General features: G+C 44.6%; 1 protein-coding gene across 1 annotated transcript in view; it reads left to right on the forward strand.

Annotated features, from left to right (window-relative positions):
- Positions 1-25,941, forward strand: part of pou6f2 (POU class 6 homeobox 2) — a gene marked incomplete at both ends in the record, with an annotated part of 78,559 nt that overhangs the window by 32,908 nt on the left and 19,710 nt on the right. Inside the window, one exon of the mRNA XM_084456888.1 lies at positions 14,525-14,913. Coding sequence (XP_084313014.1) covers positions 14,525-14,913 — 389 coding nt within the window. The remainder of the gene's footprint in view (positions 1-14,524; positions 14,914-25,941) is intronic.

Here is a 25,941-nt window from a genome sequence, read left to right on the forward strand (position 1 = left end):
TGTTATAACCCGGCCAGCCCTGCCGGCCTAGTGGGCTCCTGGGGGGCAGAGGGGCGCACCGGGCTATGGATCTGGCTACTGGACTCTAAACGATAAAATCATATGGTGACCGTGTGCAGTGACACAAACAGTTTGATACGATTATAGCTCAAAAACACTTACAATACAGTATAGTACAGTACAGTGCAGTGTTGTAATGTTACAGTATTGTACACTATAGTCCTGTACAGTGCAGTATAGTAATGTTACAGTATAGAACAGTATAGTAATGTTACAGTATAGTACAGTATTAGTAATGTTACATTATAGTGCAGTATAGTAATGTTAGAGTATAGTGCAATATAGCAATGTTACAGTTTAGTACAGTATAGTACAATATAATGCAGTATAGTAATGTTACAGTATAGTGCAGTATAGTAATGTTACAGTATAGTGCAGTATAGTAATGTTACAGTATAGTACATTATAGTGCAGTATAGTAATGTTACAGTATAGTGCAATATAGCAATGTTACAGTTGAGTACAGTATAGTACAATATAATGCAGTATAGTGATGTTACAGTATAGTGCAGTATAGTAATGTTACAGTATAGTGCAACGTGACCTCTATCTGAGACTGAGAGTCTGGGGGCTCTTCGACTAGAAAAATGAGCAAACTCTTTTTAATAAAGGGGAAGCATAAGGAAAGGCCTAGGATATCAGTAAAGCATGTCTTGTCTGATAATCAACTGATTATTTCCTCTTGAGAGAAATCATGAAATGATCTTTCCAGGAGATCAATATTATGATAATGATTCTGATTTGACCAATTTTGCCCCAGCAAGGTAGACCCGTAAGAGTATGACTCATGAGCCAGTCAATGTTGCACGCAACTAGAGATTGAGGACATTCCTCCAGATTTCATTGTTAAAAGTAGGTGGAAACAATGTGAGAGATTAATGGGGTTAATAAATCCTTTATTATGCACTTATTAACAGTATGTTTCACGCAGCTCCCCTATCTGGAATGAGCACTACATATGGTCAAGGTTGATACAATGTGAATAAAACATTACATAATAAAGCAATATTTTAGTGGTGAAACACAAAAACAGCTCTTTTGGGGGAGCTGCGTGAAACATACTGTTAATAAGTGCATAATAAAGGATTTATTAACCTTAATAATGCATTGTCTCGCTTTAGATCCACTACTGCAAAATTGCATAATAAGTGCATAATTAACTGCTAATAAATGCATAATAAGTGCATAATAGCAGTCTATAAACAGTTAACAAGCTTCTTATAAGTGCTTATAAATGTCTTATAATCTAACAATAAACGTGTTTATTATGCTATTATTAAACACTTGTAGTCTTATTTACGCATAATAATGTCTTATAAGCATGTTAGAAGGATTTATAAGGTCCTTATTACTTATTTACTAATGCTTATAATCTATCAATAAGTGTGTTTATTATGTTATTATTAAACATTAATATAGTCTTATTAACACATAATAATGTCTTATAAGCATCTTATGAGGACTTATAGGGTCCTTATTATCTGTTAATTAACGCTTATTACGGATGGTTACTATACAGCGTTTCCACGATTTTCAATGAAGATGTCTCCGCTGTGTTCGAAACTGTTCCCTATTCCCTATATAGTGCACTACTGTATATAGTTCGTCCGCCATTTTTTTGTTGTGTTCGAATTCTCAACGGTCATTCACCATATACAGTAGTCCACTACAAAATACCCACAATTCACGTTGATTTCTAGTGAACAGAAGATGTACCCTACAATTTCTCCCGTATACCACAATGCAACGCTGTCAAGTTTTACCGAAGGAGAAGACATGAAGAAGAAGACGGCAACTATCGGTGGTTAAAGCAGTAAGCTAATGTTACGATGATTCCTGTAGCTGTTTTGCTGCTAATGCGAGTGTGAGTTCGCCTCAATTTATGCCTGAGAAACAGAAGTTGAACCAACAGCATCAAAATAATTACAGGAATCATCGTTGTAATGTTAGCTAACTGCTTTAGCCACCGACAGCTAACGTTAAAGTCTCACAGAAATGAAAAAAGCATTTTGTCCCATTTTGGTTCACATAATCGGTCATAGTGTTCACCTATTCAACGATTTATGCCCCAAAAAATTACAAAATTCTACTTTTGTTGTAATCTTATATCAAAGTATATAATTTCTTACTTCCTGCAAAACGGTAGGTCACGTGCAATTACGACAACAGGTCCCTTAGATTTTAGGCCAATAATCTCACAACATCCACCTGTCAATCAACGCTACATAGGGGACGAAAACCATTTAATCGTCCCCTATGTAGTTCACTATATGGGGAACACTACATAGGGAATAGGGAGTGAGTGAACGAGTGAACAATTTTGAGCACAGCATGTCTCCAGACGGAGATCTCCAATGTTTGTATCGCGAGACTACTCAGAGTGAGATTCTTCTCTTCAACTGAGAGGGGAGAGAGAAACCCGTATTAAGTGTCTAATATCATAGATAGTGGGAAGGCAAGGAGTATGTCACAGTTCAGTCACGGCTAAACGTACAATAGACAAGTTGGTCCACCTTGTTAAACCTGTCTATGCTACGTTTGAGCCACGCTCGAGCGTAGAATATGCCCATTTTGAAAAACAATGCATTTCTATGTGCCATTTGTCCACATACCACGCATGCATGGAGGCGCTCAGGCAGTGAGCATTGAGCAATTCCCCTAAGTTACGTTAGCTAGCGTTGGCTAGCTAGCTAGCTAGTAACATTAGCTAGCATTAGAATACGAGCTAGCTATTGATAGATAATGCAAACAGTAGCTACAGTATAAGAACAGTAACTAACTCTAGCTAATAATGACAGTAATAGTGTGAGCTAGTTGGCTAGCTAGTAGGGGAGAGCCGGGACGAAAGTAACACTTTTTCGTTTGATCCAATTTACTTCGAAATTAATAGAGGTAGAGATTCCATGTTTTGTGACACACAACTTGCACACGTCCTTCACTATTATTGACTGTAATTTCCGTTCTAGGATATATGAGTTTAACATAAATAGGCTGGGAACGTACCGAGTGGAATGTTACTTTCGTCCCTATGGAGCGGGACCAAAGTAACACAACAGTGGGGCGGAAGTAACAGCAAACGAAGGGTCCTTGTATCTCTGTATTTCAGGATTGTAAGTCTCTTTACTATCAATACATATACTATTACACACAACACATATATTATTATACACCATATAATGTTTGTATAGATTAAATAAATGCTATAAATTCTAAATCCATACAGCGCACAGACAGCTGCCCAGCTATGACCTCCTATGCTGCCTGTCTGCAGGTTTCTTGGAAGAATAACCCTCTCCTGGTCTACCTCACCCTAATTCTCGGCATATTCTGTAAATGTAACAAAATAAATGCATTGTAAGTCACTGTCAAATATCACGGAGCGAAATAGCTATTGTTACTTTCGTCCCGCAGGCTACTATTACTTCCGCCCCTCTCCGCTCTCCCGTCACTTATCCCTGGCTAGTCTCCAAGACTTCATCGCATGAAACTTAAAACCTATGCTATCATTTAGTCACTAGATGTCTTAAGAAAACTACATATGTTTACAAACTTAAACAAGTAAACACAATTCTACAATCGAAAAATACTTAGGGGACCACTTTTTTACTTATGGCGCTTAAAAACGTTTTCCTGCTATAACTCCACCAAACAAACTCGGTTGGTGCCGAAATTTTGTATGAAGCTAAGGCACTGGTATATGCATGTACAAACGTAACCACGTCTTCGAGGTTGCCGTAGTTTTAGAGAAAATGCGCATGTTACTTTCGTCCTCCGTTACTTTCGTCCCGGCTCTCCCCTAGTGTTGTTTGCTAGTTGCTTGTAAAACCTTATTGTTGTTTGATAGTTTCACTAGCTAGTGTTTGCGCTCGCAAATGTATACCCCTCTATCACTTGTTTGTGTTCCAATGTGAACAACCAACCACAAAGCTCTGAGAACAACCAATCAAAACTCTGATTTCTGCTGCTATTTCCCATTTTGACATACTTGTGTATTCTACATTTAAGCATGGCTAAAACGTGAAACTGAACCGTTTCAACAAGTGCCTCTACTTGTCTATTCTACGTTTAGCCGTGATATCGGGATGCACAGTTCTACACCTGCAGCTCTTTTGCCATCAGATTATTATAATGCATGGAATAATACTAAACAGACTGTTTGATGGACAAGTTTAGTGGCATAAAAGGACTCATGATTTACTCTTTATCTCTGGTAGACTCATCTCCTCAGTGCCCTCACTTGGAAGTCATCAGTGACGCCAAAAGTGCGATGCCTTTTTAACTACAGTGGGATTCTCCTCTTCTTCCTCTGCTGTCTCCTTGGAGACCATCTCATATCCCTCCCCACAACACAGCTTGATATTGCCCTGAATCACAAAGTGAAGGCATTATCTCTGGATCCCTATACAAGCCATGCATTTTACTGCCTTAAAGGCCGTGGCCGACTCATCTCAAATCTCAACTGCCTGCATTTCTGTCCTCTGTAAGCCCTTCTGAAGCAAGACTGAAACACATTGTCTAGCGATTGTGGGTGATGCTTTCACAAAGTGGGTTCTTTCCTCCCTGGTTTGTTTTGCTGTGTTTATTCTTCAACTATTTCCCACAGTTTAGTCTAAGCCTCGCCAAGGAGTGTGAATCTTGATACTCTCAACTATTCACAGAATTTGGCTTGTGAGCAAACCCCTGACCTATGACATCGAAATGTGTTTTGTGACCTCTGTAATTCACTGTGTGAAGGTTGTTGTCTATAGTGTTATACAGGATGCTGAAATAAAAGTTGTCTCAAGAGCAATTCACAAAGTATGAAGGTTAGGGAGAAGAAGACTATTCTTGTCCTGTGTGTCGGTCTGAGCTGTGCTTACTCCTAATTCCCAGAGACAAAAGGCTGCCAATTGGCCACAATCTTAATTAACCAGCAGCCAGAGACTAACCCCACCATCCAGTGGAGTAATTATCACTGTGCCTCATTTAACAAGCAATTGAGACAGTGGAGTATAAACTAACTCCCATAGTGAGACGTGAGGTGGAGCATTAATAGGATTTCTCCTCTCCTCTCTTCTCCTCTCCTCTCCTCTCTTTTTCCCTCCTCTCCCCTTTTATCTTCTCTTCTTTTCTTCCCTTCACTCCTCTGACTGGGCCTTCATTTACTAATCTGAAACTACAGTTCTCTGATTGGGACTTAATTTAATAATTATATTAAATACATTAAATTACAGGTGTACCTGTAAATCAGGTACACCTGAAATGTACCCGAATGGTACACCTGAGTGGGGCCCGTGTGGCTTCACAAATGAACTGCAGCTCTTCACAGTAAAATGTATGGAAGCATGATGTGTGGCCTTCATATGAATGTAATACCAATGTACAGTACACAGCTTCAAGATTTAAATATATTGTATACTGGTGGTGGGGCATTGATCTATGAAATGTAGATTATTGAGGCATGTTGCACCCTTCTTTCTGTACCTTTACATTCAACTCAACATTTTCAACGTTATCTTCATGTGTGTGTCTTACAATGTCCATACAGTGTACAAGTGTGTAGGTTGAGAATGCCTGAAAAGGTAGACCATGTGCCGCTGTATTGCCTTACTACCTCTTTTCATGATGGCCTTGGACTGGCCTTCACAGAGGTGAACAGTATAGGAGCGTGGATGGAGACAGAGTGGAAATTGTATTACCTTTTACTTCTCATCATCAAGCCATCAGTGACTTCCTTTACAGCACCCACAGTGGATAAAAAACATTAATCTGCCAGTACAGTTACATACTGTATGTTATTTATTTATTTATCCATCCCATTTTCACCCAATTTGGTAGTAAATTACACCCGACCTATTGTCGAATTGTCCTTTGTTACTAATCCAGAAGAGAGAGCCAGCTACCTGACTCTCTCAAGCCTGTGACCGTGACACCAGTCGACAAACCCTTGAGCCGAGATTAAAGGGATAATCTGGAATTTTTTACATACTGAAGGGCTTCAATTACAATTTAGCCATTTGTTGATTGATTGAGATCATTTTCATCTGCTTTCATGCTGCCCCTCATTTGGGTGTTCATGTCTTGCTAATGCTAGAGCAATGCAATGGTACAGGCTAGCATCCACTACCAAACTCACTTAAACACTCCACAGTGCACCCAAAGCAAATAAAATCATTTTTGAAGTCAAACTATCATGTATCCTTTACTTACCTACTAGGTAATATTAAGTATCGCTCCACCTTCCTACTTCCACAGAGAAAATAGGTCCCGGAGTAAAGGATTCAATGATCGTTTGACTTACAAAATGATTGTATAAACATTCAAATTAACTCCCAACAGACTGTCCTTATATTTTATTTGCTTTGGGTGCACTGTGGAGTGTTTAATGAGTTTGGTAGTGGATGCTATCCTGTACCATTGCATTGCGCTAGCATTAGCAAGACATGAACGCCCAAACGAGGGGAAGCATGGAAGTGATGAAAATGATCTAAATCAATCAACAACATAATGGCTGTTGTAAATGAGGCCCTATGACCAAAATTCTAAACTATATATATGGTATATTCTGGGTGTACGCAGTATATGTATGTATATGTATATACATGTATATACATATATATATATAGTAGGTCTATACTGTATATTTTTCCCCATCCTTTTTCACAAACGTTATAGCCTAATTAGACAGATAGGTATTGTTATGTCCCCTTCCTTTAGCACCGTGACTACTGGCTGCTCTTGTTCTTATTGAGGACTTTACTGACGATGACTGCAATTGTACTTCTTGTAAGACGCCGGACAAAAATGTCTGAATGAAATGATATGAAAATGTAAATGTAATGTAAATGACATTAACAGCTGCACATTGCATTTACACACACACACACACACACACACACCAAGCACAGGGCTGAGCTGTGTTTGGAAAGAGAAAACAAGCAGCTGAAATCAGGCCCAGGGAGGAAACTACTATAATGGGGGGGGGGGGGGGGGGGGTTGGCAGGAAGCAGGGAGATGGGGAGGGGTAATGAGAGAGGTGGCTGCTTCTCTCTGCCCCACTCCTCAGCCACACACACACACACACACACACTGTTTCTTCCTCACAGGAACCAAAAATAGCATTTTGTCAGACGAATGAACCGGCCTTGACCTAGCCTTTCGACCTCTGACAATCAGTCTCGCTTCGTACTTCACAATGAGTCAGGGCTGTGACAGTCAAAGGCGACAGTTGATTTCTACTCTGGCGCTGTGGTGAGATGGCGAGGGCGAGATGGGGGAGGGTGGGGAGAAGGGAGGAGAGTAGATACCGCAATGGCCTGATCATCCAAACACAAACAGGTCTTACGACTCAGTCACCTCAGTACAGAGAACATCACTGTAGTACCAGGGGCTCACCGAACCCTACCACCTTCTTCTAGTCTATAGACTACAGAGGTTGTAGCAGTGGTGCTGTACTGCAGCTGTTGTGTAACTTTTTTCTGTACATATTTAATATTTGTATTTTTCCTTTTTTGACATAGCTGGACAATAAACAGTAATACAAAACAATAAAAACAACAAATAATACATAAGACATACAAAATACAATATGGTGGGGGGGGGGCGGGGGGGGCTGCAAGGGGGTTCAACCACAGCCCGCAGCTATGGACAGCAAACAATTACCATGAATTCAGCTCCAAAGTAATCACAATTAAACAGCAAACATTGCTGTTGTGTAACGATCCAGAGTTGACATACTGCATTTTAACATCTCTCGATTTGATTTGCCTCTCACCCAGGGCCTTTGGTTAACTTCAGCCCCCACCTTTTTCGTCCCTGTGATGATGACGATACGACAGGCTGGCTGGGTGGCTAGTCAGACCAGGGGGTGTGGGGGTGCTGCTCCTGCAGGCTACCCCCTGAGCAGGAGGGCTAAGTGGACATGTTTACTCTACCGTCGCACGGTACCAGGTATCACATCCAGCATATATGCAGTCAGGGAAGTCGCTGCGCTATAATGAGCCACCACAGGATCCAGCAACCCCTTTTTGCCCCGTCTCCATCTTCTCTGAGCCTTCCTCCTCCTCCTCTCTCATCCCGCCAGTCCCCCTCTGTCCTCTCCGGGATGGAGCGCAAACAATTAGCCGAGTCGGGCCTGCTGGATTTTGTGCTCAACCACAGCAATCAGACAGCCGAGAGGCTGAGACCGGTGCCTCGTACGGCCCGGTGCCCAGCTAGAGGGGAGGGGGGTCAGCGGTGCTGACAGTCTTAACAAGATGACAGAGTTTATAAAGCACCGCTGTTAAAGAAGATAGTTACCTGCAGCGAAGCCCTTATAATAAGGCCACATGGGGCTTCTTCCATATTCCCTCTGTTTGTTTTTTTTTTTTTTTTTCTATTCTTTTCATATGATGTTGTTGTGCCTCCTTCTCCGTGGCCTCACCACTGGCGCTGGAGGAAATTCTCCAGTTGCCTTTGATCTTTCCCTGGTTTCGATAATTTTTTGACAGAAATCTCTTTTTTTATCTCTCTCTCACTCCCTCTCTCTCTCTCTCTCTCTCAGTCTCACTCCTTTTCTTTCATTCTCCACGTTCTTCACCATCTTTAACAGCGGCCCGTCGTTTGCTTGTGGTCGGACTTGCAAGGGAGGGGGAGAGAGAGAGGCGCTGGCCCTGTCAAGGCTAGCGAGACAACTTGCCCCAACATTTTCAAGTGAGGATTGGACTCCTGCCTTCTCGCGAGCGCAGATGATATATAATTCATGGTGGGGTGTGAGAGAGGTGTCAATGTGTCAGCAGGAGGGAGCAGAAATGTAAAAGTGGGCTGTTTACTGGCCAAGAGATACTGTCTTTCTTCACTGCTATTCTTCTGCTACTTAGGAGTGAGGAGAGGGGGGGTGGATCAAATGTTGGCATGCTCCTGTCCAGCACCCATAGCGACCAGATTAATCAAAGACACATCTACCCAGATGTTTTATTCATACAGTATAGAACAGTGCGTGGTTTAATTATTGAAGCACATTGATTCTGTATGTATACAAGCTTGTCTACCAAGCTACTCGCAAATGCTCTGTTGCATTATCAGTGCACATCACAAGTCTTCTTGTGATGTGTTTGCTTATTCTTTTACTGCAGTGGTCTGAGACTTTTTTTGAGTACTTTCTATTTTACTTCCAGAGAAACAACCCATGCCAAATCAAGTTATCCTCATGTGGTATGGACAAAAAGGCTTTATTGGTGCTCTGGGTGGAAACACATAATTATTTTGTATATTTTGAGTGACGCATAATTGAGTCCTCTAGTGATTAATGTTACATCTGCATGTTATATTGTTTTTCGGAGATTGTATGCTTGAATACAGACTAACCATCTTCTAGAGAGCTGCAGAACCAGTCCCGGACTGTGTGGGCTGACAGAGAACCCTGTGAATACAGCATGATCAGGACCGGTACTCACAAAGCACTTTATCTTACCACTAGGAGTACTCCTGAATCGCACTAAAAGTGTCTATCTAAGAGTCCCCTCTTAAATCTTATTCTCAAAGCTGCTGTTAGACAAACGTATACTAAGGAATTAAGATAATTCTTAAGAGTAAGGGCGGGGTTTACGTTGTTGCTATGGATGACGTTGCATCTCATGAACAAGCTTAGGGGAGACCAGGGTTGGTTGACACACTTTTCGCTCTCTGCCGTAATACTCTGGCATAATTTATGTGAGAACATTCTAACCAGCATCAAATGAAAGGTTTAGGTCCCAGCTATTACTAAACATATTTAATGCCCACAATTATTTTCAAAAATTAAGTGATTTATGATTTAAGTCATGTTGCGCACTTGTGCCAACCAGCCCCAACACGGAGTTGGTTGGCACACATTATGGGGTTGGTTGGCACAATGTTAAAATTAATGAATTAAGCAACAAGTAGAAACAAATGTAATATTTAATTCATGCAAGAAAATGAAATAATTAACTTTAAAGAACAGTTGCATGTTACAATATATTTTAAAACATAAGAAAAAGATATAATCATATTAAAATGTATAAAGTGCTATAGCCGATTGAGCAACCACAAACAATTTGAACATTTGATTGAAACATATTTCAGTTTTAGATCAGAACATTGGAACATTTAACATTAAATATATCATCAACTTCTATTCTGTCATTTTAGGATGCCTAAACATCTTGGCCAGGGACCACAGATGAAAATTAGTCTCTTGGCTTTACACTTGTTGTTCAGTGATATGCATTGTCCCTTCTTAAATAAATGAAACTATTAACTATGCCTCAATTTGGCCTAAAAATGTATTCCCTTCTCAAATAAACTAAACTATAAACTATTTCTCAATTAGGCCTAAAATGTATTCTTTTCTATTGATTATGGGGGTGGGGGGCTATGTGCCAACCAACCCCAAAATGAGTGTGCCAACCAACCCCATTCACATTTGGCCCCACCTTTGTGATTACTGTACATGATATTTCCCAGTTACCATCCCTCATCACATACTTTCAAATTGTATATCAAAATGTAGCTGATTCCTATCTCTATTAACTGGAAGTAACACATTTCTAATATCTCTATCCAAAACAGTTTTATAACACTTTTGGTGCGTAGACCTTTTTTTTATTTTACTTTTGATACAAAAAAAACTGACATGTAGCCCTCACCGAAAAAGTGAGTGACTTTCAGATGTTTTAACATAAGAGATTAGTGCAGATCAAAAAGACAAACATTTAGATGTCACATTTTTATGTCTGTGACCTTCAGGGGGCCAGTAAAGACGGGTGTGCCAACCAACCACTGTAGCCAACCAACCCCGGTCTCCCCTACTCGGAATGCCCACAGCGATTGGCTGATAGGGGATGAGCCCCTCCATGATTTTAATGCGGAAATGTAGGCCAGCCATATTCAAATAAAGATAAAAATGTAGGCTGTGTCACTGATTAAATATGATAACCATGGCTGATAATGACTTGTGTGACAATACCGAAACGAAATCCATACTGGACGCAAGAACATTTGTGCATGAAAGGATATCATTGCCGTTTGGAGTTATAATAACTTCCATAACCAAACAAGCATGGGAATATGCATTCAAATAAATGATGTGCACAACCGATGACTGCGAGAAGCGCTGGAATGATTTGCAGTTATAAGGGCATGATTGCAGAATTCAAGCGACAAAGCAGCTGCCACAGGTAGGAACCCCCTTTTGCGAACCCCCTTCCTTTTGCGTGCCTCCAGGATAGGCTCTGTGCACCAGCTTCACTACTTCCTGAAAGTCACTTGGCTTCTTTATTTCCTGTCCAATATGATTGGATTAAGTGATTAATCAGGTGTGCGCTGGGTCAGCCTATTGAATCGCTCGTGGGCATTTCACTTGGTTTCACTTCCTGTCATATGCCTCCATTATCAGTTGACTCAAATGTGTCTGTAGGATTGTTAATATGCCATTCTACTGTATTAAGTTTTAATGTCATTTCAGGTGAGAAAGCAAGGATGTAGATTCTCAATAGTTTATCAAAATAAGCCCTGACTTCCACATTTGGGGAGATTGTAGCCCTTTTCAGTCCTGTTGCTCGCTCATACCAGACAACAGTCATGCCAGACAACAGTCCTTTCCCGCTCCATTCACTTCGCCGTCAAAATAAATTTATTTTTCCGAGGTAGTCTTCTTCTGTGGTGGTGGCGGTCTCTTTGAATCTTCAAAGCACCGCCACCACTACAGAAAAGGACTACCTCGGAAAAATAAATTCACTCGGACAGAACGCGTCTAAATAAGTTATTTAATGGTAGCGCCGAGGCTTCAAAACCCAGCATTTGTTTAAATAGACCCTTTTGCTTAGGTAAGGGAAGTTTCATGTTTATTTGACACTTGTAAATATGAGCGCCTCTCCTAAATAGGCCGACACCTATTTATTTTGACGGCAAAGTGAATGGAGCGGGAAAGGACTGTTGTCTGGCATGAGCGAGCATGCGACAACAGGACTGAAAAGGGCTAGGGAGATTGCTGACCAGGGTATGTTTGCCTCTTTCACTTTTACCCACTCCTGATTGGATGCACCACGTGACATTCACCTGGAATCTGCATAAAATAGACATCCATCCTATTTTATAATAATTTGAAGCATCTAACTCAGCTGCATTCCGAATCGCATAGGCTACTTCTACTTTTTACTACCAGTAGCCTATGTAATACAGCTTCCCCTAGAAAGTACGTAGGCCTACTTTGCATGCAGTACGCATCCAATTGGGACATAGGCTACTACCTTGTCATAACATTGCGCCTTGAAATTTGACCACATCGGTCCTGTCCATGAAGCGACATTCTTGCATCATCCACTTTCCGATTTCGCGGCCTCATTGATTTTGATGGGTTTCCAATTATCATTGCACATCAATTGTGCTCAGGAGAGGGGGAAAGTAAAAGAGGCAAACAGACCCTGGTCAGCAATCTATGGCAGTGAGCCAAGATGGCGGGCACTAACTTGTTCCTACTGGGGTAATTTTCACTGATATAGTTGCTAAATCTGCACATGTAAAAATATATATTTTTAGTGAATATCTTAGTTTCAAGATTAAGCTATCCTGGCAGTTGTATATTTATAGGAATCTCACATCTCTAAGCATTAGCCTAGGTAGCTCAAGTTGGCTGGCTTTCTCAGTTGTGTAGTAGCCTGGCTAGCTAGCAATGCAATGTCGTCAGCAGACATGGAATTATTTTGATACTGTTAGAATCTACTGGTTTACTTTCTCGCATGAAAACATATCAAAACTTCATGAAGTGACATACAGTAACCTATTATCAGTCATGAGAACCACATTTACAACAATGGCTGCCTACTCAAATCCAAACGGACTACAAACCATTTGTGTGCATCACATCCAGCACTGCCCACACAACACAAATTTCACCTAGGCAGGCGATGGTCATTCACCCAGCAGATATTACTTTCACACCTGTGTTATCATACAAGTCCCCTTGACTGCCTCTGACTTCTCCTGGAGCTATTTTTAGCTCTCAAACCCCTTGAAATACTCTTATCCCAAAAATGTAGGAGTCCTAAAATTATGAGTGACACGGTCATTATTTTTAGGAGTTTCTCCTAAATCGGCGAGTTAGGACCAACTTTTAGCCTTAAAATGTTTTGTGAATACCATCCCTGATCTTTGGCTGGGTTGATCCCTGACATGACTTGCTCAGACTCAAACTCAAGGAAGAACTCATGTAAATTCACCATATACTGTAGAGGGATAGACAACTTTCCGTCTCTCCCTGTCTGTTTCCGAGTCTACGATTAGTTTGTCCTTCCTTTTATTGAAGGAGCAGTAAAGGTCAGTTGGAAATGTGATTTCTGATATTGATCTCTTCATAATGTGTTTTTTTTCTTCAGTTTGAAATGTGTTTTGTGTTTTGTATGGCAACCTTTGTGCAGCCCCTGAGTGATAATAAGGATAGGAATGGCAGGCATCTAAGGTCTATACAGTCACTGGGAATGGCTTTGTGAAAGAAAATAAAAGCCAATGAATGAATTTCAAATTCAACTGTTCCTGTGCAATGCCCCATACTGTGCTACAGAAAGAATGAATGGGATTTCTTTTTAAAAAGTCCAGGTAGTCTATTGGGATTACTGTGTGTGTGTGTGTGTGTGTGTGTGTGTGTGTGTGTGTGTGTGTGTGTGTGTGTGTGTGTGTGCGTGTGTGTGTGTGTGTGTGTGTGTGTGTGTGTGGGTGTGTGTGTGTGAGTGTGTGTGCATGTGTGTGTGTGCGCATGTGCGTATGTGTGTGTGTGTGCGCATGTGTGTGTGGGAGAGTGTGCCAGTGGCTTTCAGGGTGGGTGACAGTAAAAATAGCATAAAGTGAATTAGCATTGAAATCTTGAATTGAGCTAGTAAATGGTATGCCATTATTGGATCCAATTAGTTAATTGATTTGGATTGATTTCTTAAGATTTTCTGTCAAGTTGAATAGCCTTTCATGTAAGGTTTTAAGCTATTAAAACCAAAGATTGTGACATTCTCTGAACAAGAATGAGAGGCATGGCTCCAGAGAGAGCAATTATGTCAGTCGACGATGAAAGCTTTGTCCTCTAACAGGCTACGGCAGGTTGTTCATTTTACTCGGCGGTAGAGGTTAGCATCCTGGAGGGCCTTGTGTGGCACTGTTCAATTTACAAGTACACCATAATCCTGCTCCTCTGCCTATGCATCCTACATTTCTTCATATACATTATCTTTACTGAGGTGTGACAGCTGTCCCCCGAATGAGACTGTCGCCGCCAGCTCTCGCCGTAACACCTGGAGGTGCTACCACACATTTTTATATGTCTCTGTACAATTCTAACAGTTTGGGACTTGTGATTTGCCTTTGGCGTGAACACTGTTGAGGTGAGACTTGCCCCTCATTACGCCAGACTTGATATGAGAATTGTCTTTACTTTGTGAGATGCTAGACGGTGGCTGAGGTCAGGCCTCTGACGCTGTGTCTCTCTCTCTTCCTCTGACAGCTACCTCATCTCTGAGCTCCCAGCTCCAGCACCTGCAGCAGCTCCAGCAGATGCAGCACCACCACCACCAGCAACAACAACACCAACACCAACAACAACAACAACAACAACAACAACAACAACAACAACAACAACATCATCATCACCATCATCATCACCACCACCAACAGCAACAGCACCACCTAGGACAGACCCACTCCCAGAACCAGCATCACATGACCTCTCCCAGCCAACAGCAGTCCTCCACCTCCGTCCCTTCTCCGGGGTCCGCCTCCTCTTCCACCTCCATGACGGGCTCCGCCCAGCCGCCGCCGTCTCCGCCCCTTAGGCAGAACCAATCGCCGGCCCGCAGCCTGCCCTCGCCCGTGACCCCGCCCATGCCACTGCAGGTGAGCCCATTTACAGTATGTCATCTCAACTCACTTTCTACTCTCTTTCTCTCTCTCTCTCTATCTTTCTCTCCTCACCCTTTCTCTTTCTGCTCTCCGCCTTTCCATGACAAGTCTTTCTCAACCTTATTCAACCTTGTTTTGACTGTAGGAAACGGCGAGGGCGTTTGAGTACTCTCGCTGTCGATAGCGTCTATTATGTAGAGAGACACACAGGTCAACCTTGAGATAACTCAATGCTTATGCTGTGAAGACAGTAGAGCCAGTGTGTCCTCCTTACACTCTGCCTGCATTCGATCTTAATCGGGAGACGGCGTTTGAATCAGCCCTGCCTCCGCATGGGAATATTACAATGTGCATCTCATTGACAAGGTCAGGACGTGTTGAGGCGCATTAAACCTGAAGCAGACCAGGCTCCCGCGACACACCACCTCTACGACCCCTTCCAGCCCAGTCTGAGATACAGGCCAGTATATCTGTCTTAAGAGCTCATCAGGGCTAATCAGCCACTCCATCTTATCTACCCTTACTTCCCCGAACCTCTTCTTTTCTAGTCTGTCGGTCTGTCCATCCATCTCTGCCCTGCTGTCCGTCTGGCTGTCAGCGTGTGACGATAATAACGTATTTTATATCCCCGCGGTTTCATTTCTGCCGTAGTCTGACCGGGGTCGCCTCCCTCTCCCCGGCCCCATTCGTCAGCGTCAGCTTCTTATTGGGTTGTGCTGTTGCACCCTGCTTTATGGCCGGGACGAGTCGGGCTATTTGTTTCCCCTTGCCCGGCCCTCTCTCTCTCTCTCTCTCTCTCTCTCTCTCTCTCTCTCTCTCTCTCTCTCTCTCCAGGCCCCTGTCACAGCCTACCGAAACTCGGCGGGGAAAAAAACAGCCTCCGGATTTTAATAGCCGCCAAAGGCCAGGCTAGCTTGCTGCCTCCGTCACGACGGTGCCCGGGGTGGACGGGCGGACGGACGGACGGACGGACAGGGCGGCGGGGCAGGGCGTCTCTCGCCCGCTGCCACCGCCACCACACACAGCCACACCATCAGGACCGGAGCCTATAACGAAGGCCTCAGATCTGTTGGGTGGGATAGAGTGTTTTTAGTTATTTGTGCATCGCAGTCCCACGATGTTCTTACCCTGGTCTGAGTACCGCGTGTACTCCCGGTGTAGTACCCGGTGCTGATCACAGTGACTGAGAACAGAACTCCCTCAAGGAGGCCGAAGGGGCCACATCGTTACGATATTGCCTCATCCAATAGGATTAAGGCCTGTGTGTGTGTGTGTGTGTGTGTGTGTGTGTGTGTGTGTGTGTGTGTGTGTGTGTGTGAGGATCGGTGTAAGAGGTTTAGTCCGTCTCTGGGTCAGTGCCAGGGTTGTCTGAGGGTGTGGCCATGTCACCCAGTGGGGGTCTCTTTTCCCAAGGACAGGTCTGTAGGGAGAGAGGGACCCCCCATACTCCAGCCTCGGCACACACCCAAGTCTGCAATAGGATTTCCCCCCCCCCCCCCACCAAATCCACACGGCTCCACCCGGGTCAATGATTGGATTTTCAGTTAAGAGTCACTGAGCGACGCTTTGGTTAATCCATAGAGGCTTCCAATGAGAGGCTTTGGTAACCTCTCACACACACACACACACACACATACACAGCCACATACAAACACACACAAACACACACACAGGCATAAATGCACTCTCAGAGACACATGAAAATACACATATACGCACACACTCTCTCTCACACACACATTTGGGTTTACATTAAATTCTTCCTTAGAGGCCTCTTGACCATATTTGATCATATTTTGATGCTGAGAATCAGTCATTATGTCACTATGAATTCCCCCGATTGATATTCTTGCTTAACTTGAAAGGAATCAGTACCCCTACTATTAATTGGGTTTAGAGATATGTGTGGCAAACAATGTTTCCTCGACATCATACACTATCATAACATCAGACGTTATAGTGACAGAATGTGATAGAGAGAAAGAGCTACAGTGTACGCATAGCCTTCTGGTTATTTTTTTCAACCTCCTGGTTGAAGTTAGAGTAGAATGAGAGGTCTCTCTCTCTCTCTCTCTCTCTCTCTGCTATGCAGAGTACAGCAGGAGAGAGAGGGGAGGGCCAGTGGCGGCGACAGACTCACTACTGACGACACATAGACGGGGGAGATTATGAAATTTGCTTAAGTGTGTTAATGGGCTGATTGCTGGAGCCCGCTGGATTCGGTGGAAGTTGATTGATTAGAGCCGCAGGTTTTCTCCACGCCCGGAGAGCTCGGGGATTTGACGGGGGCGGAGGCGCTCGCCAAGTCTGCTGCACAGGAATTGATCTTAATTAGATCTGAAAGACCTGCCACAGCAGAATGGTCGCAGCGATTAACATGAGAAACAGGAGAAATTACTGATCAAATTAATCATAATGTCGGGCTACAGCTGTAGGCCTGGTGTAATTTGCCACTCCAGTGGGTTACATCGGCCCAGGCAGAGGGAAGGTGAGCCGCTACATACTGATCCCTTTGGCGGTGGGAAGGCTTAGGCCGAGCCCATCAACTCCCTCTGATTCCTGTCTGGGAACACGGGCCCTCGCCAAGACAACCAACCCCCCACACCCACACACACAAACACACACCCCACCCTGCGGAGACACACTGAGGCCGCCCACACATACACATACAGCACTTGCACATACTGTAGATATATACTCTCACACACACACACACACACACACACAAAAACACACGGATATGCTTGCACATACAGTACATGCACCCCCCCCACACACACACCCCTGTCATCGTACAATATTTTTATTTTCCATTTTTAACGTGTACATTTAAATTTCAACATCCTTTCTCTATGTATCCGTGTGCTTTTTCTATTTCAGCAGTTAAATACCGTATTCTCCTCCGGTAAATCCATTCTCTCTTTGTCTGCACCTTTGTTGCCCCCCTCTATGAGCTCCTGTGTGGTGTGGTGTCCTGTGCCGCCCCCATCTCCCTAGTCACAGTAGTCAGTGCCGTCCTGTCTCACGTCTGTAGTGTGTTCTATAACAGACCCCGTGACCTTGGCCCAGTGTGTGGCTGGGGCCTCGAGGAGGCAGAGACATCCTGTGTCTGTCTCCTGCCCCCCCCGCCAGACTAACTGCCGTCCATCCGTCTGTCTGACGCCATCCCCCCTCCCCCCCCCCACTTCCGGCAGTCCTCTCCTCCGTCCTTGTCAGAGCTGGGGCTGTCCGGTGCCCCCTCCCACACACTCACAGAGGGGTGATTACGGCTCGGAGCCCTGCCTCCCATCCCCGCGCTCCACAATTTACCACCAAAACGTCTCTCTCCTCTAACCGCCACACCCTGACATCACAGGACCGCGGGCCCCAGACCCACAAGTGCTGCAATTACCCGAGACTCTCCCTCCTCTATCCTTCCCTCCTGGGCTCTCTCTCTCTCTCTGTGTCTCTCTACCTCTTCTCTTCTCCTTTGTCGTCTTCTTCCTCTCCTTCGCTTGCTCGCCCCCCGGCTCCCTCACCGTTCCCTGGCAATCAGCCCTCATTAGAGGCCTCTCGTGAAAACCCATCGTCACCAAGGTCAGCGGCTGCTGACCACAGAGGGGCTTTCAGGGGCCCTGGCTGTCTGCACTCTCTCCATCTCTCCCCTCCTCTCCCCTCCTCTCCCCTCCCCTCCCCCCCGCCCCAGTCTCCAACCCTTCTTGACTGCTTTTTTTTTTTGTCTTGTCTCCAGCTGAGGCCCCTTCAAACACCCGTGTCACTGTCTTCCGCCGTGCTTCTGTGTCAACCACTGTTAAAATCAACACTGTCCAATTTGCCTGCATCTTGTCCCCTGATTGGTGGTGGGCAGTCGCCCCCATTAATATTAACATGCATTAAAGGGCTCCCGCACATACGTAGGGTCATCGGTTTTCCAGATCAGGTGCACGTCTGTTCCATTTACCCACACAGCCCATAATAAATCCATATACGCGTGATAAATCAAAATTACAACGACGCACTTCCACTCCCAACAGGTTAAATTCAAACCAGGCTTCCCAAAGATAATAGTTTATCGGTTGCATGTCAATGAAACAAGAGTCACTGTACCTTACCACTCAGAAATAAGCACTGGAAATAAGATATATTGAGAAGATATTGAAAATTGTGATAAGACATCAAGCATATTTTCACACCACTACTAGCAAATTAAAGTAAGAACATTTTAGATTTGAGTAGATGTTTCAGATTATTACACGGCACAACCTCAGCATGTCATCTTGTTTTTGAAAGTTTCCTGCTTGTGTGTGGATGTATGATGGGGACACTGAGAGCGGTGGCAGTGCGTGTAGCGTTGGTGTCCCCAGCAGCCCCCGAGGAGTTTCAGACACTACCCAGACTCACCTTGGGGCCTCATTAATGCACAGGAGACCCTGCTCTTAAGTAGGCAGAAAATTGCCTTATGTAACCAGAGCAACACAACTTAGAAATACAAATGTGCACTGTTGACTGAAGCAGAAAATAAGACTGTTGCCCATCAATGGCACTGCATTTCATATGAATAATTATTAAGCCATGAGACACATGAGGGAGAACAATCTGACCATGAAAGCTCTACTACTTATATTTACTTCAAATGACATATTAGGCAAAAAAGCTAGCGAATTAAACTGTGAAATATATTCACTTTGAATTTTGAATGCCTCATATTTTGTCATCATTCAAATGATTAATGGGGAAATGTTTGTTTCACTCTTTACTTTACCCAGAGGTATATATTACTAATTGGGCAACATGTCTAAAAGAATGATTTTGTTTTGCTGAGCGATGTAAGCAGTGTGTTCTATTTGTGTTCTACCTGGTGTTCTCCGTGTGAGGCTCTTCAGAGGCATGCAGAGCCTGGCTGTTCTGATCGCTTTCTCTTGGCCAGTGTTCTATCCCATAGGGAGGGCAGAGAGACGGTCAGAGAGACAGGCAGAGAGATGGGCAGAGAGACAGGCAGAGAGGAGGGCAGAGAGACGGTCAGAGAGACGGGCAGAGAGATCGGCAGAGAGACAGGCAGAGAGGAGGGCAGAGAGACAGGCAGAGAGACGGGCAGAGAGACGGGCAGAGAGACAGGCAGAGAGACGGGCATAGAGACAGGCAGAGAGACAGGCAGAGAGGAGGGCAGAGAGACAGGCAGAAAGTAGGGCAGAGAGACAGGCAGAGAGACGGGCAGAGAGGAGGGCAGAGAGACAGGCAGAGAGACGGGCAGAGAGACAGGCAGAGAGACAGGCAGAGAGACGGGCAGAGAGGAGGGCAGAGAGGAGGGCAGAGAGACAGGCAGAGAGACAGGCAGAGAGACAGGCAGAGAGACGGGCAGAGAGGAGGGCAGAGAGGAGGTCAGAGAGGAGGGCAGAGAGACAGGCAGAGAGACAGGCAGAGAGACGGGCAGAGAGGAGGGCAGAGAGGAGGTCAGAGAGGAGGGCAGAGAGACAGGCAGAGAGACGGGCAGAGAGACAGGCAGAGAGACAGGCAGAGAGACGGGCAGAGAGGAGGTCAGAGAGGAGGGCAGAGAGACGGGCAGAGAGGAGGGCAGAGAGACAGGCAGAGAGTAGGGCAGAGAGACAGGCAGAGAGACGGGCAGAGAGGAGGTCAGAGAGGAGGGCAGAGAGACGGGCAGAGAGGAGGGCAGAGAGGAGGGCAGAGAGGAGGGCAGAGAGATGGGCAGGGAGAGCTGCCTGTTCAGAGGCCCAGCAGAGCGGCGCTGTGCCATGATCAGCCCACACCAGCACTGGGGGAGACACGCATTAGACACCCTAGAGCCTTGAGATGTGGTGCTGGTCTGTGTGTGTGTGTGTGTGTGTGCGTGTGTGTGTGTGTGTGTGGGTGTGTGTGTGTGGGGGGGGGGGGGTCCTAGCCAAGGCTCACTTAACAGTGGATAAGGAATAGGGTTTCTTTAATTATGAGGCCTGCTCGTGACATTGAGCCCTCTCAGCCCCTCCTCCTCCTCCTCCTCCTCCTCTTCCTCCAGCAGTCTTCCAGACACTGTCTAAGTGCTCCCCTTCGACGAGGGGGCCAGTCCCCCCGCGGGGCACGATTCCACCGCCTGTAATTTCTGATGCCCATTAGTGACTGCAAACAGAGCCCCGGGCTCATGCAAGGAAAACAGCACCGCACCAGAGAGCTTCGCCAATAGCCCCCTTTTAATGCAATGTTATTGCATTATGGCCTCCTTGTAGACCCAAGTTAAAAGTCCCATTTGTGGTCTCCCACAGAATATTAACAGAAATCCCCTGTGTCTCTTATTTTAGCATAGGTTTGAACATAGTTTCAAGGTTTAGTTTGTCATTTACTGTGGGGTTTTTTGGATCACTGCTCCCCTCTGAAATGCTGATGCACATAAGTAATATTGAAGAGCAGAAAGGGGGAAAGCATTGTATTCCCTCAGATGGATGATTTTCTGCCCTATTTGATTAGGGGACTTGAAAGTGAAATTGATGCTTTTGTAAATGGACTGCAATGCAAAGGCAGTAGCTTTTGTATTTTGTTAACTTGACTCCTCAAAGAAAGGCAGCTTTATGAAGTAAAAAAAAGAGGTGATCAATAGTTAAAAGTCTGTAAATGTCATCAATTCATCTCCCCACTTAATGCTGATGTAGAGTGAGTGTGTGTGCGGGTGTGTGCGTTTCTGTGTGTGAAAGAGAGCGGTGGGTTTTATCGATTAGGGGTGACTACATCTTGGCCACAGAGTCCCTCTCTCATGATTAATCTTTGGGCTCAGAGTCGCCCAATGACACATGACAGTTCCCCCCCCAAAACTCCCCATTCCTCTTCATTATATGCTGTATTTCTGGACACAGTGGAGAGTTATCATTTACCTTGATTGTGTTTATAAAGCTGCAGCACGGATGACCCTTTCTATATTGAATTGAGGACATCAAAAGATCACTGGACATTGATTAGGGGGATATTAAAGTCATTCAAATGCAATATTTATATGTCAAATCCCCAGCAATGTGAAAAGAGATTTCCCCCCAAATGAAAAATAATGGAATGCATCTGTGATACTGTAAGTGGAAATGGAATTGGCAAAGTTCAGAAATATGTTTTTTTCTGAGTGGATTACGTTGCTGTGCAATTATAGTTCCAACCTTTTTCTAGTAAAGTAAAATTACAATGACTACAGTGCTATCATTTATTCAGTCAGATTTCATGACGCTAAGCATTTCTTACTTGCAGGGGCATTTTTCACACGCAGTATACGGAGTGCCGTAGCAACGGGCCGGGCATATAATGAATCCACTTCAAAATCCTGACCAGAACAACATCCCCCTCTGGTCTTCTGCATCTCCAGCAGGGGAGGAAGCATTCATGTTTTTAAACTTAAGAATAGTACAGAAATAACTGCACCAAATATGTCATATCGCGCACAAAATAGTCAGCAGTTTCCACGGAAAGATGCTTCATACAAAAAATAGTTGTATAATAAATGTAATACCTCAAACAGAGGACAAAAAAGTGAAATATTATGAATCATTCTTGAAGATGAGGAACTGTGATAAAAGGAGTGTGTAGAACATATTTTTACCATCCTGCATCCCCTTTGACCAGAGGAAATGCACCAGAGTGGTGATTGATGAGGAAGCAGCCCCGACAATTATCAACAAATGGGCCAGAGCAGATTTTATGTAATGATTAAAGCAGCTGTTAATTCCATACAAAGCTAATGAGAGATGAGATTGACGACCAATGTCCGACTCTTCATCATACCTTTATAGTCCGCCTAAACGTTTTCATGACTCTTGCCGTCCTTCATTTGCATTTCGTCTCATTAGGTGTGGCCATTTCCAGCCCTTCTGGAGATATCAATTTCCTCGAGTTAATGCTTTTTATTTGATCAGCCAAACCCCTGTCCCTTAACTAGCTGTCATACTCTACTAACTGGTGCATTGTGGGTCTTATGACATCACTCCATTAGCTCTCTCTCTCTCACTCTCTCTCTCTCTCCCTCTCTCTCTCTCTCTCTCACTCTCTCCCTCTCTCTCTCTCTCTCTCTCCCTCTCTCTCTCTCTCTCTCTCTCTTGCGCGCGCACGTACGCTCCTCTCCTCAGCCATTAGAATTGCCAGACTGGCTCTCTGATGAGTCGGTGTTGCATTTTTATGGCATTTTGCCCCCCCCACGCCGTCTCGTCCCTCAGAGCCGTCCCAATGAATGCTTATTGTTCACCACAGACGCAGCTGAGGGCGCGGGTCCGGCGCGGCCGCCGTGCTCAGAGGGCCCAGAGTGCAGGAGCACACGGCGTGCGAGAGGGGCTCCGCCAACCCTGGGGCCAGAGGTGTTTCAGAGGGCCTAATGGCATTTTGATGTACATGAGTGGAGTTGGAGGTGGGGGGGGGGGTGGGGGGGAGGGGAGGAGGGAGGCTTCGGGGAGGCCTGCAGAGGAACAGCGTCAGTAGGGGGCTCGCAGAGCGCCGGCAGACAGACAGAGAACGTGTTTTCTCATGTCACAGCTGATTACATTCACTCAGGAGCGGGGAGGAGAGAACGGGGACGGAGAGGTGGGGCAGGGAAGACGGGGAGGAACGAGCTGGGAAACTTACGCCTTCCTCCTGAGAGAGACGGCGTTCTTCCCATACAGAAGCAATAACGCTATTGATTGTTCATTTTCCCTCTTTGGTTCACTTTTGCGACACTTTTGGCTGAGTGATGGAGAGTGTGACAGGGAGACTGAAGATGGATGGACCTCTTTGACAGATGGCTGGGCTGCTATCTGGCTGCCTTCAATAATATTACCCTCTCAGGCTTGGTTATACCCCTGTCCTTCTCATCTCCATCGGAGAACATCTGGGATATTACTCAGACATGCTAGATTACACACATTCACATGTTAAAGGCCCTACGAGGAGTTTCGGGAAGCGGAAATGTTTTCCACCCAAAAAGACCACATTTCCCATGAGCCTCCCCGCGCCGTCGTAAACCTCAGCTACCTGAGCCGGGTGTTTTGAAGACGGAACGATGGCCACCGACGAGGTAATTACATAGGTCTTACTAGTAACGTTACTTTTGACAATATATAACGGTCATATTTAAATTATTCTTCATCTTGTCGGCGGCGTAGGCTACTGCAGTAAATCGTTTCGTCATTCCAAGGAAGTTCTGAATGACCCGACCAAGAAATAATAATCACAACAATTTTTGAAAACATTTGTTGAAAATGGACACATAAACAAGTGTGGGTAATGTAGATTCACCCACATTAAAATTAGACTGTTTCGTAACCAAAAATAAACTCCTCGGGGTCCCTTTAATCAGATGTACCCTGGCTTTACATGAACTAACCTTGTTCCTTAGTCCATAGCCTGATAGTAAGAAACACCACCATTTTGAAAATGTGCTACATTTAGTGATAGAACGTCATCTGTTAGAGAGAGAAAATATATCCGGCAAATGTATTAAATCTGTTTAAAAAATTATGTCCCAAGACGTCTGTGTAGCTCTCCTGGTCAGTACCAGGGTCATATCCAATAACTGTGCTGTGTTCCGTCCCACTGTGTGAGCCCAGAAAAAGCGATGAACTCAGACATTTGAGTTTCCAGGGGTCTTGCCACGGTTGCGGAGGAGCGATTTTTACTTCTATTCCAGAGATTACACGGGTTGGTGCAACATATTATGACCCTCGTGCAAACACAGGCAAGAGAAAGCGGAATGGAGTCAGTGATTACTCCCAGTTTTGCTCTTACTTGTAAAGAAGCCTTTGACTACTTTATCACCCAATGTACTGTACATTATTACTACTTTGAGTCAAGGACCTTCATTTGGTAGCCACTGACCTAGACAGAATGTATATTAAGACAGAATCTATATGTGAGAGATCAGAGGCGTGCTGGAGGAGAGAGTAGAATGTGACTACATACTGTGCTTCCACTCACTAGAAAATACAGTACTTACAAAGATACTAGAAAGATAATAGAATATGAGAAGGTCAGAGGCAAATCCATGCTTAGGTTGATGTGTCTAGATTCTAATCTAGCTGATCTATCTGATTTATTTGTTTGATGTTTTCTCAGTCCCCAACCTAGCAGGTGACCAGTGAAACCCACACCAGTGGAACTCTGTAAGCGCCCTATTCGGGGAAAGGGAATGAAAAAGACGTAACACACACAGACGTAACAGACATAACTGTAACGGTTAACATGACAGGAAGAGCACTGTTCATCTCCACCAACACATGCAATCAGCAGAGATACTGGGGCAAGGGTATAATTTCCTACTCCTCCTAAACATGTTAAGAGTGGTGGGAAATCATCTGTTTAGATGTGAAACACAGTTACCCCCCTCCTTATGTCTCCAGCTCTCCCACGAACCACTATCCATCCATTTTACCCAACCTGCCATAGAGCCTGCTCTCTTGTTCGGACACATATATACCAGAATAACTCATCAAACACAGTGATTCTGTCGGAGATAGGCATAGGCTGGTGCTTTTGTTTTTCGGCTGATCTAGGCCAATCCCGGCTCCACATTTGGTCTGAGTCTACTCTGATGCTGGGAGACCAAGAAGATGCTCTTCTCTGTATCCTGGTTCACTCCTCAACCAATCTAGCAGGCAAAAAACAAAAAAGCATGACCGATTATCTGAGATCAGATCAGCACAACAGCCATGCTTATCTGCCTGATCAGGCAGCAGTGAACATAGGCCATTGCTAAGACAACCACTAAATCAGACCTGGGGAGTTACTGCTAACTGTGAAAAACATTGAAAACAATTTCTGGAGTGTAAATACACATTTTGCTACTATACCCCTAGGTACATCAGGAAGTCACCCATATCAGATCACCCAATCTTCTAATTCTGTCCAAATCCCCAAATGCTGATATTTAAACGACCGCCAATTCTCTCCATCTTGACTGGAGCGCTAGCATCCCCTCCCTTGCCCATACAAATCCTCTCTCCTCAGCGCTGAGAGGTGCTCCAATCTGAGACCAAGCCAGGATTATCTGTTAATGCAATCCCTGACTGGCATCACCCCTCAGCCCTCCGAGGCAGCACCCCTCGCTATCAC

The sequence above is a fragment of the Borostomias antarcticus genome (genome assembly GCF_949987555.1).
Source record: "Borostomias antarcticus genome assembly, chromosome: 2".
Taxonomy (NCBI): Eukaryota; Metazoa; Chordata; class Actinopteri; order Stomiiformes; family Stomiidae; genus Borostomias; species Borostomias antarcticus.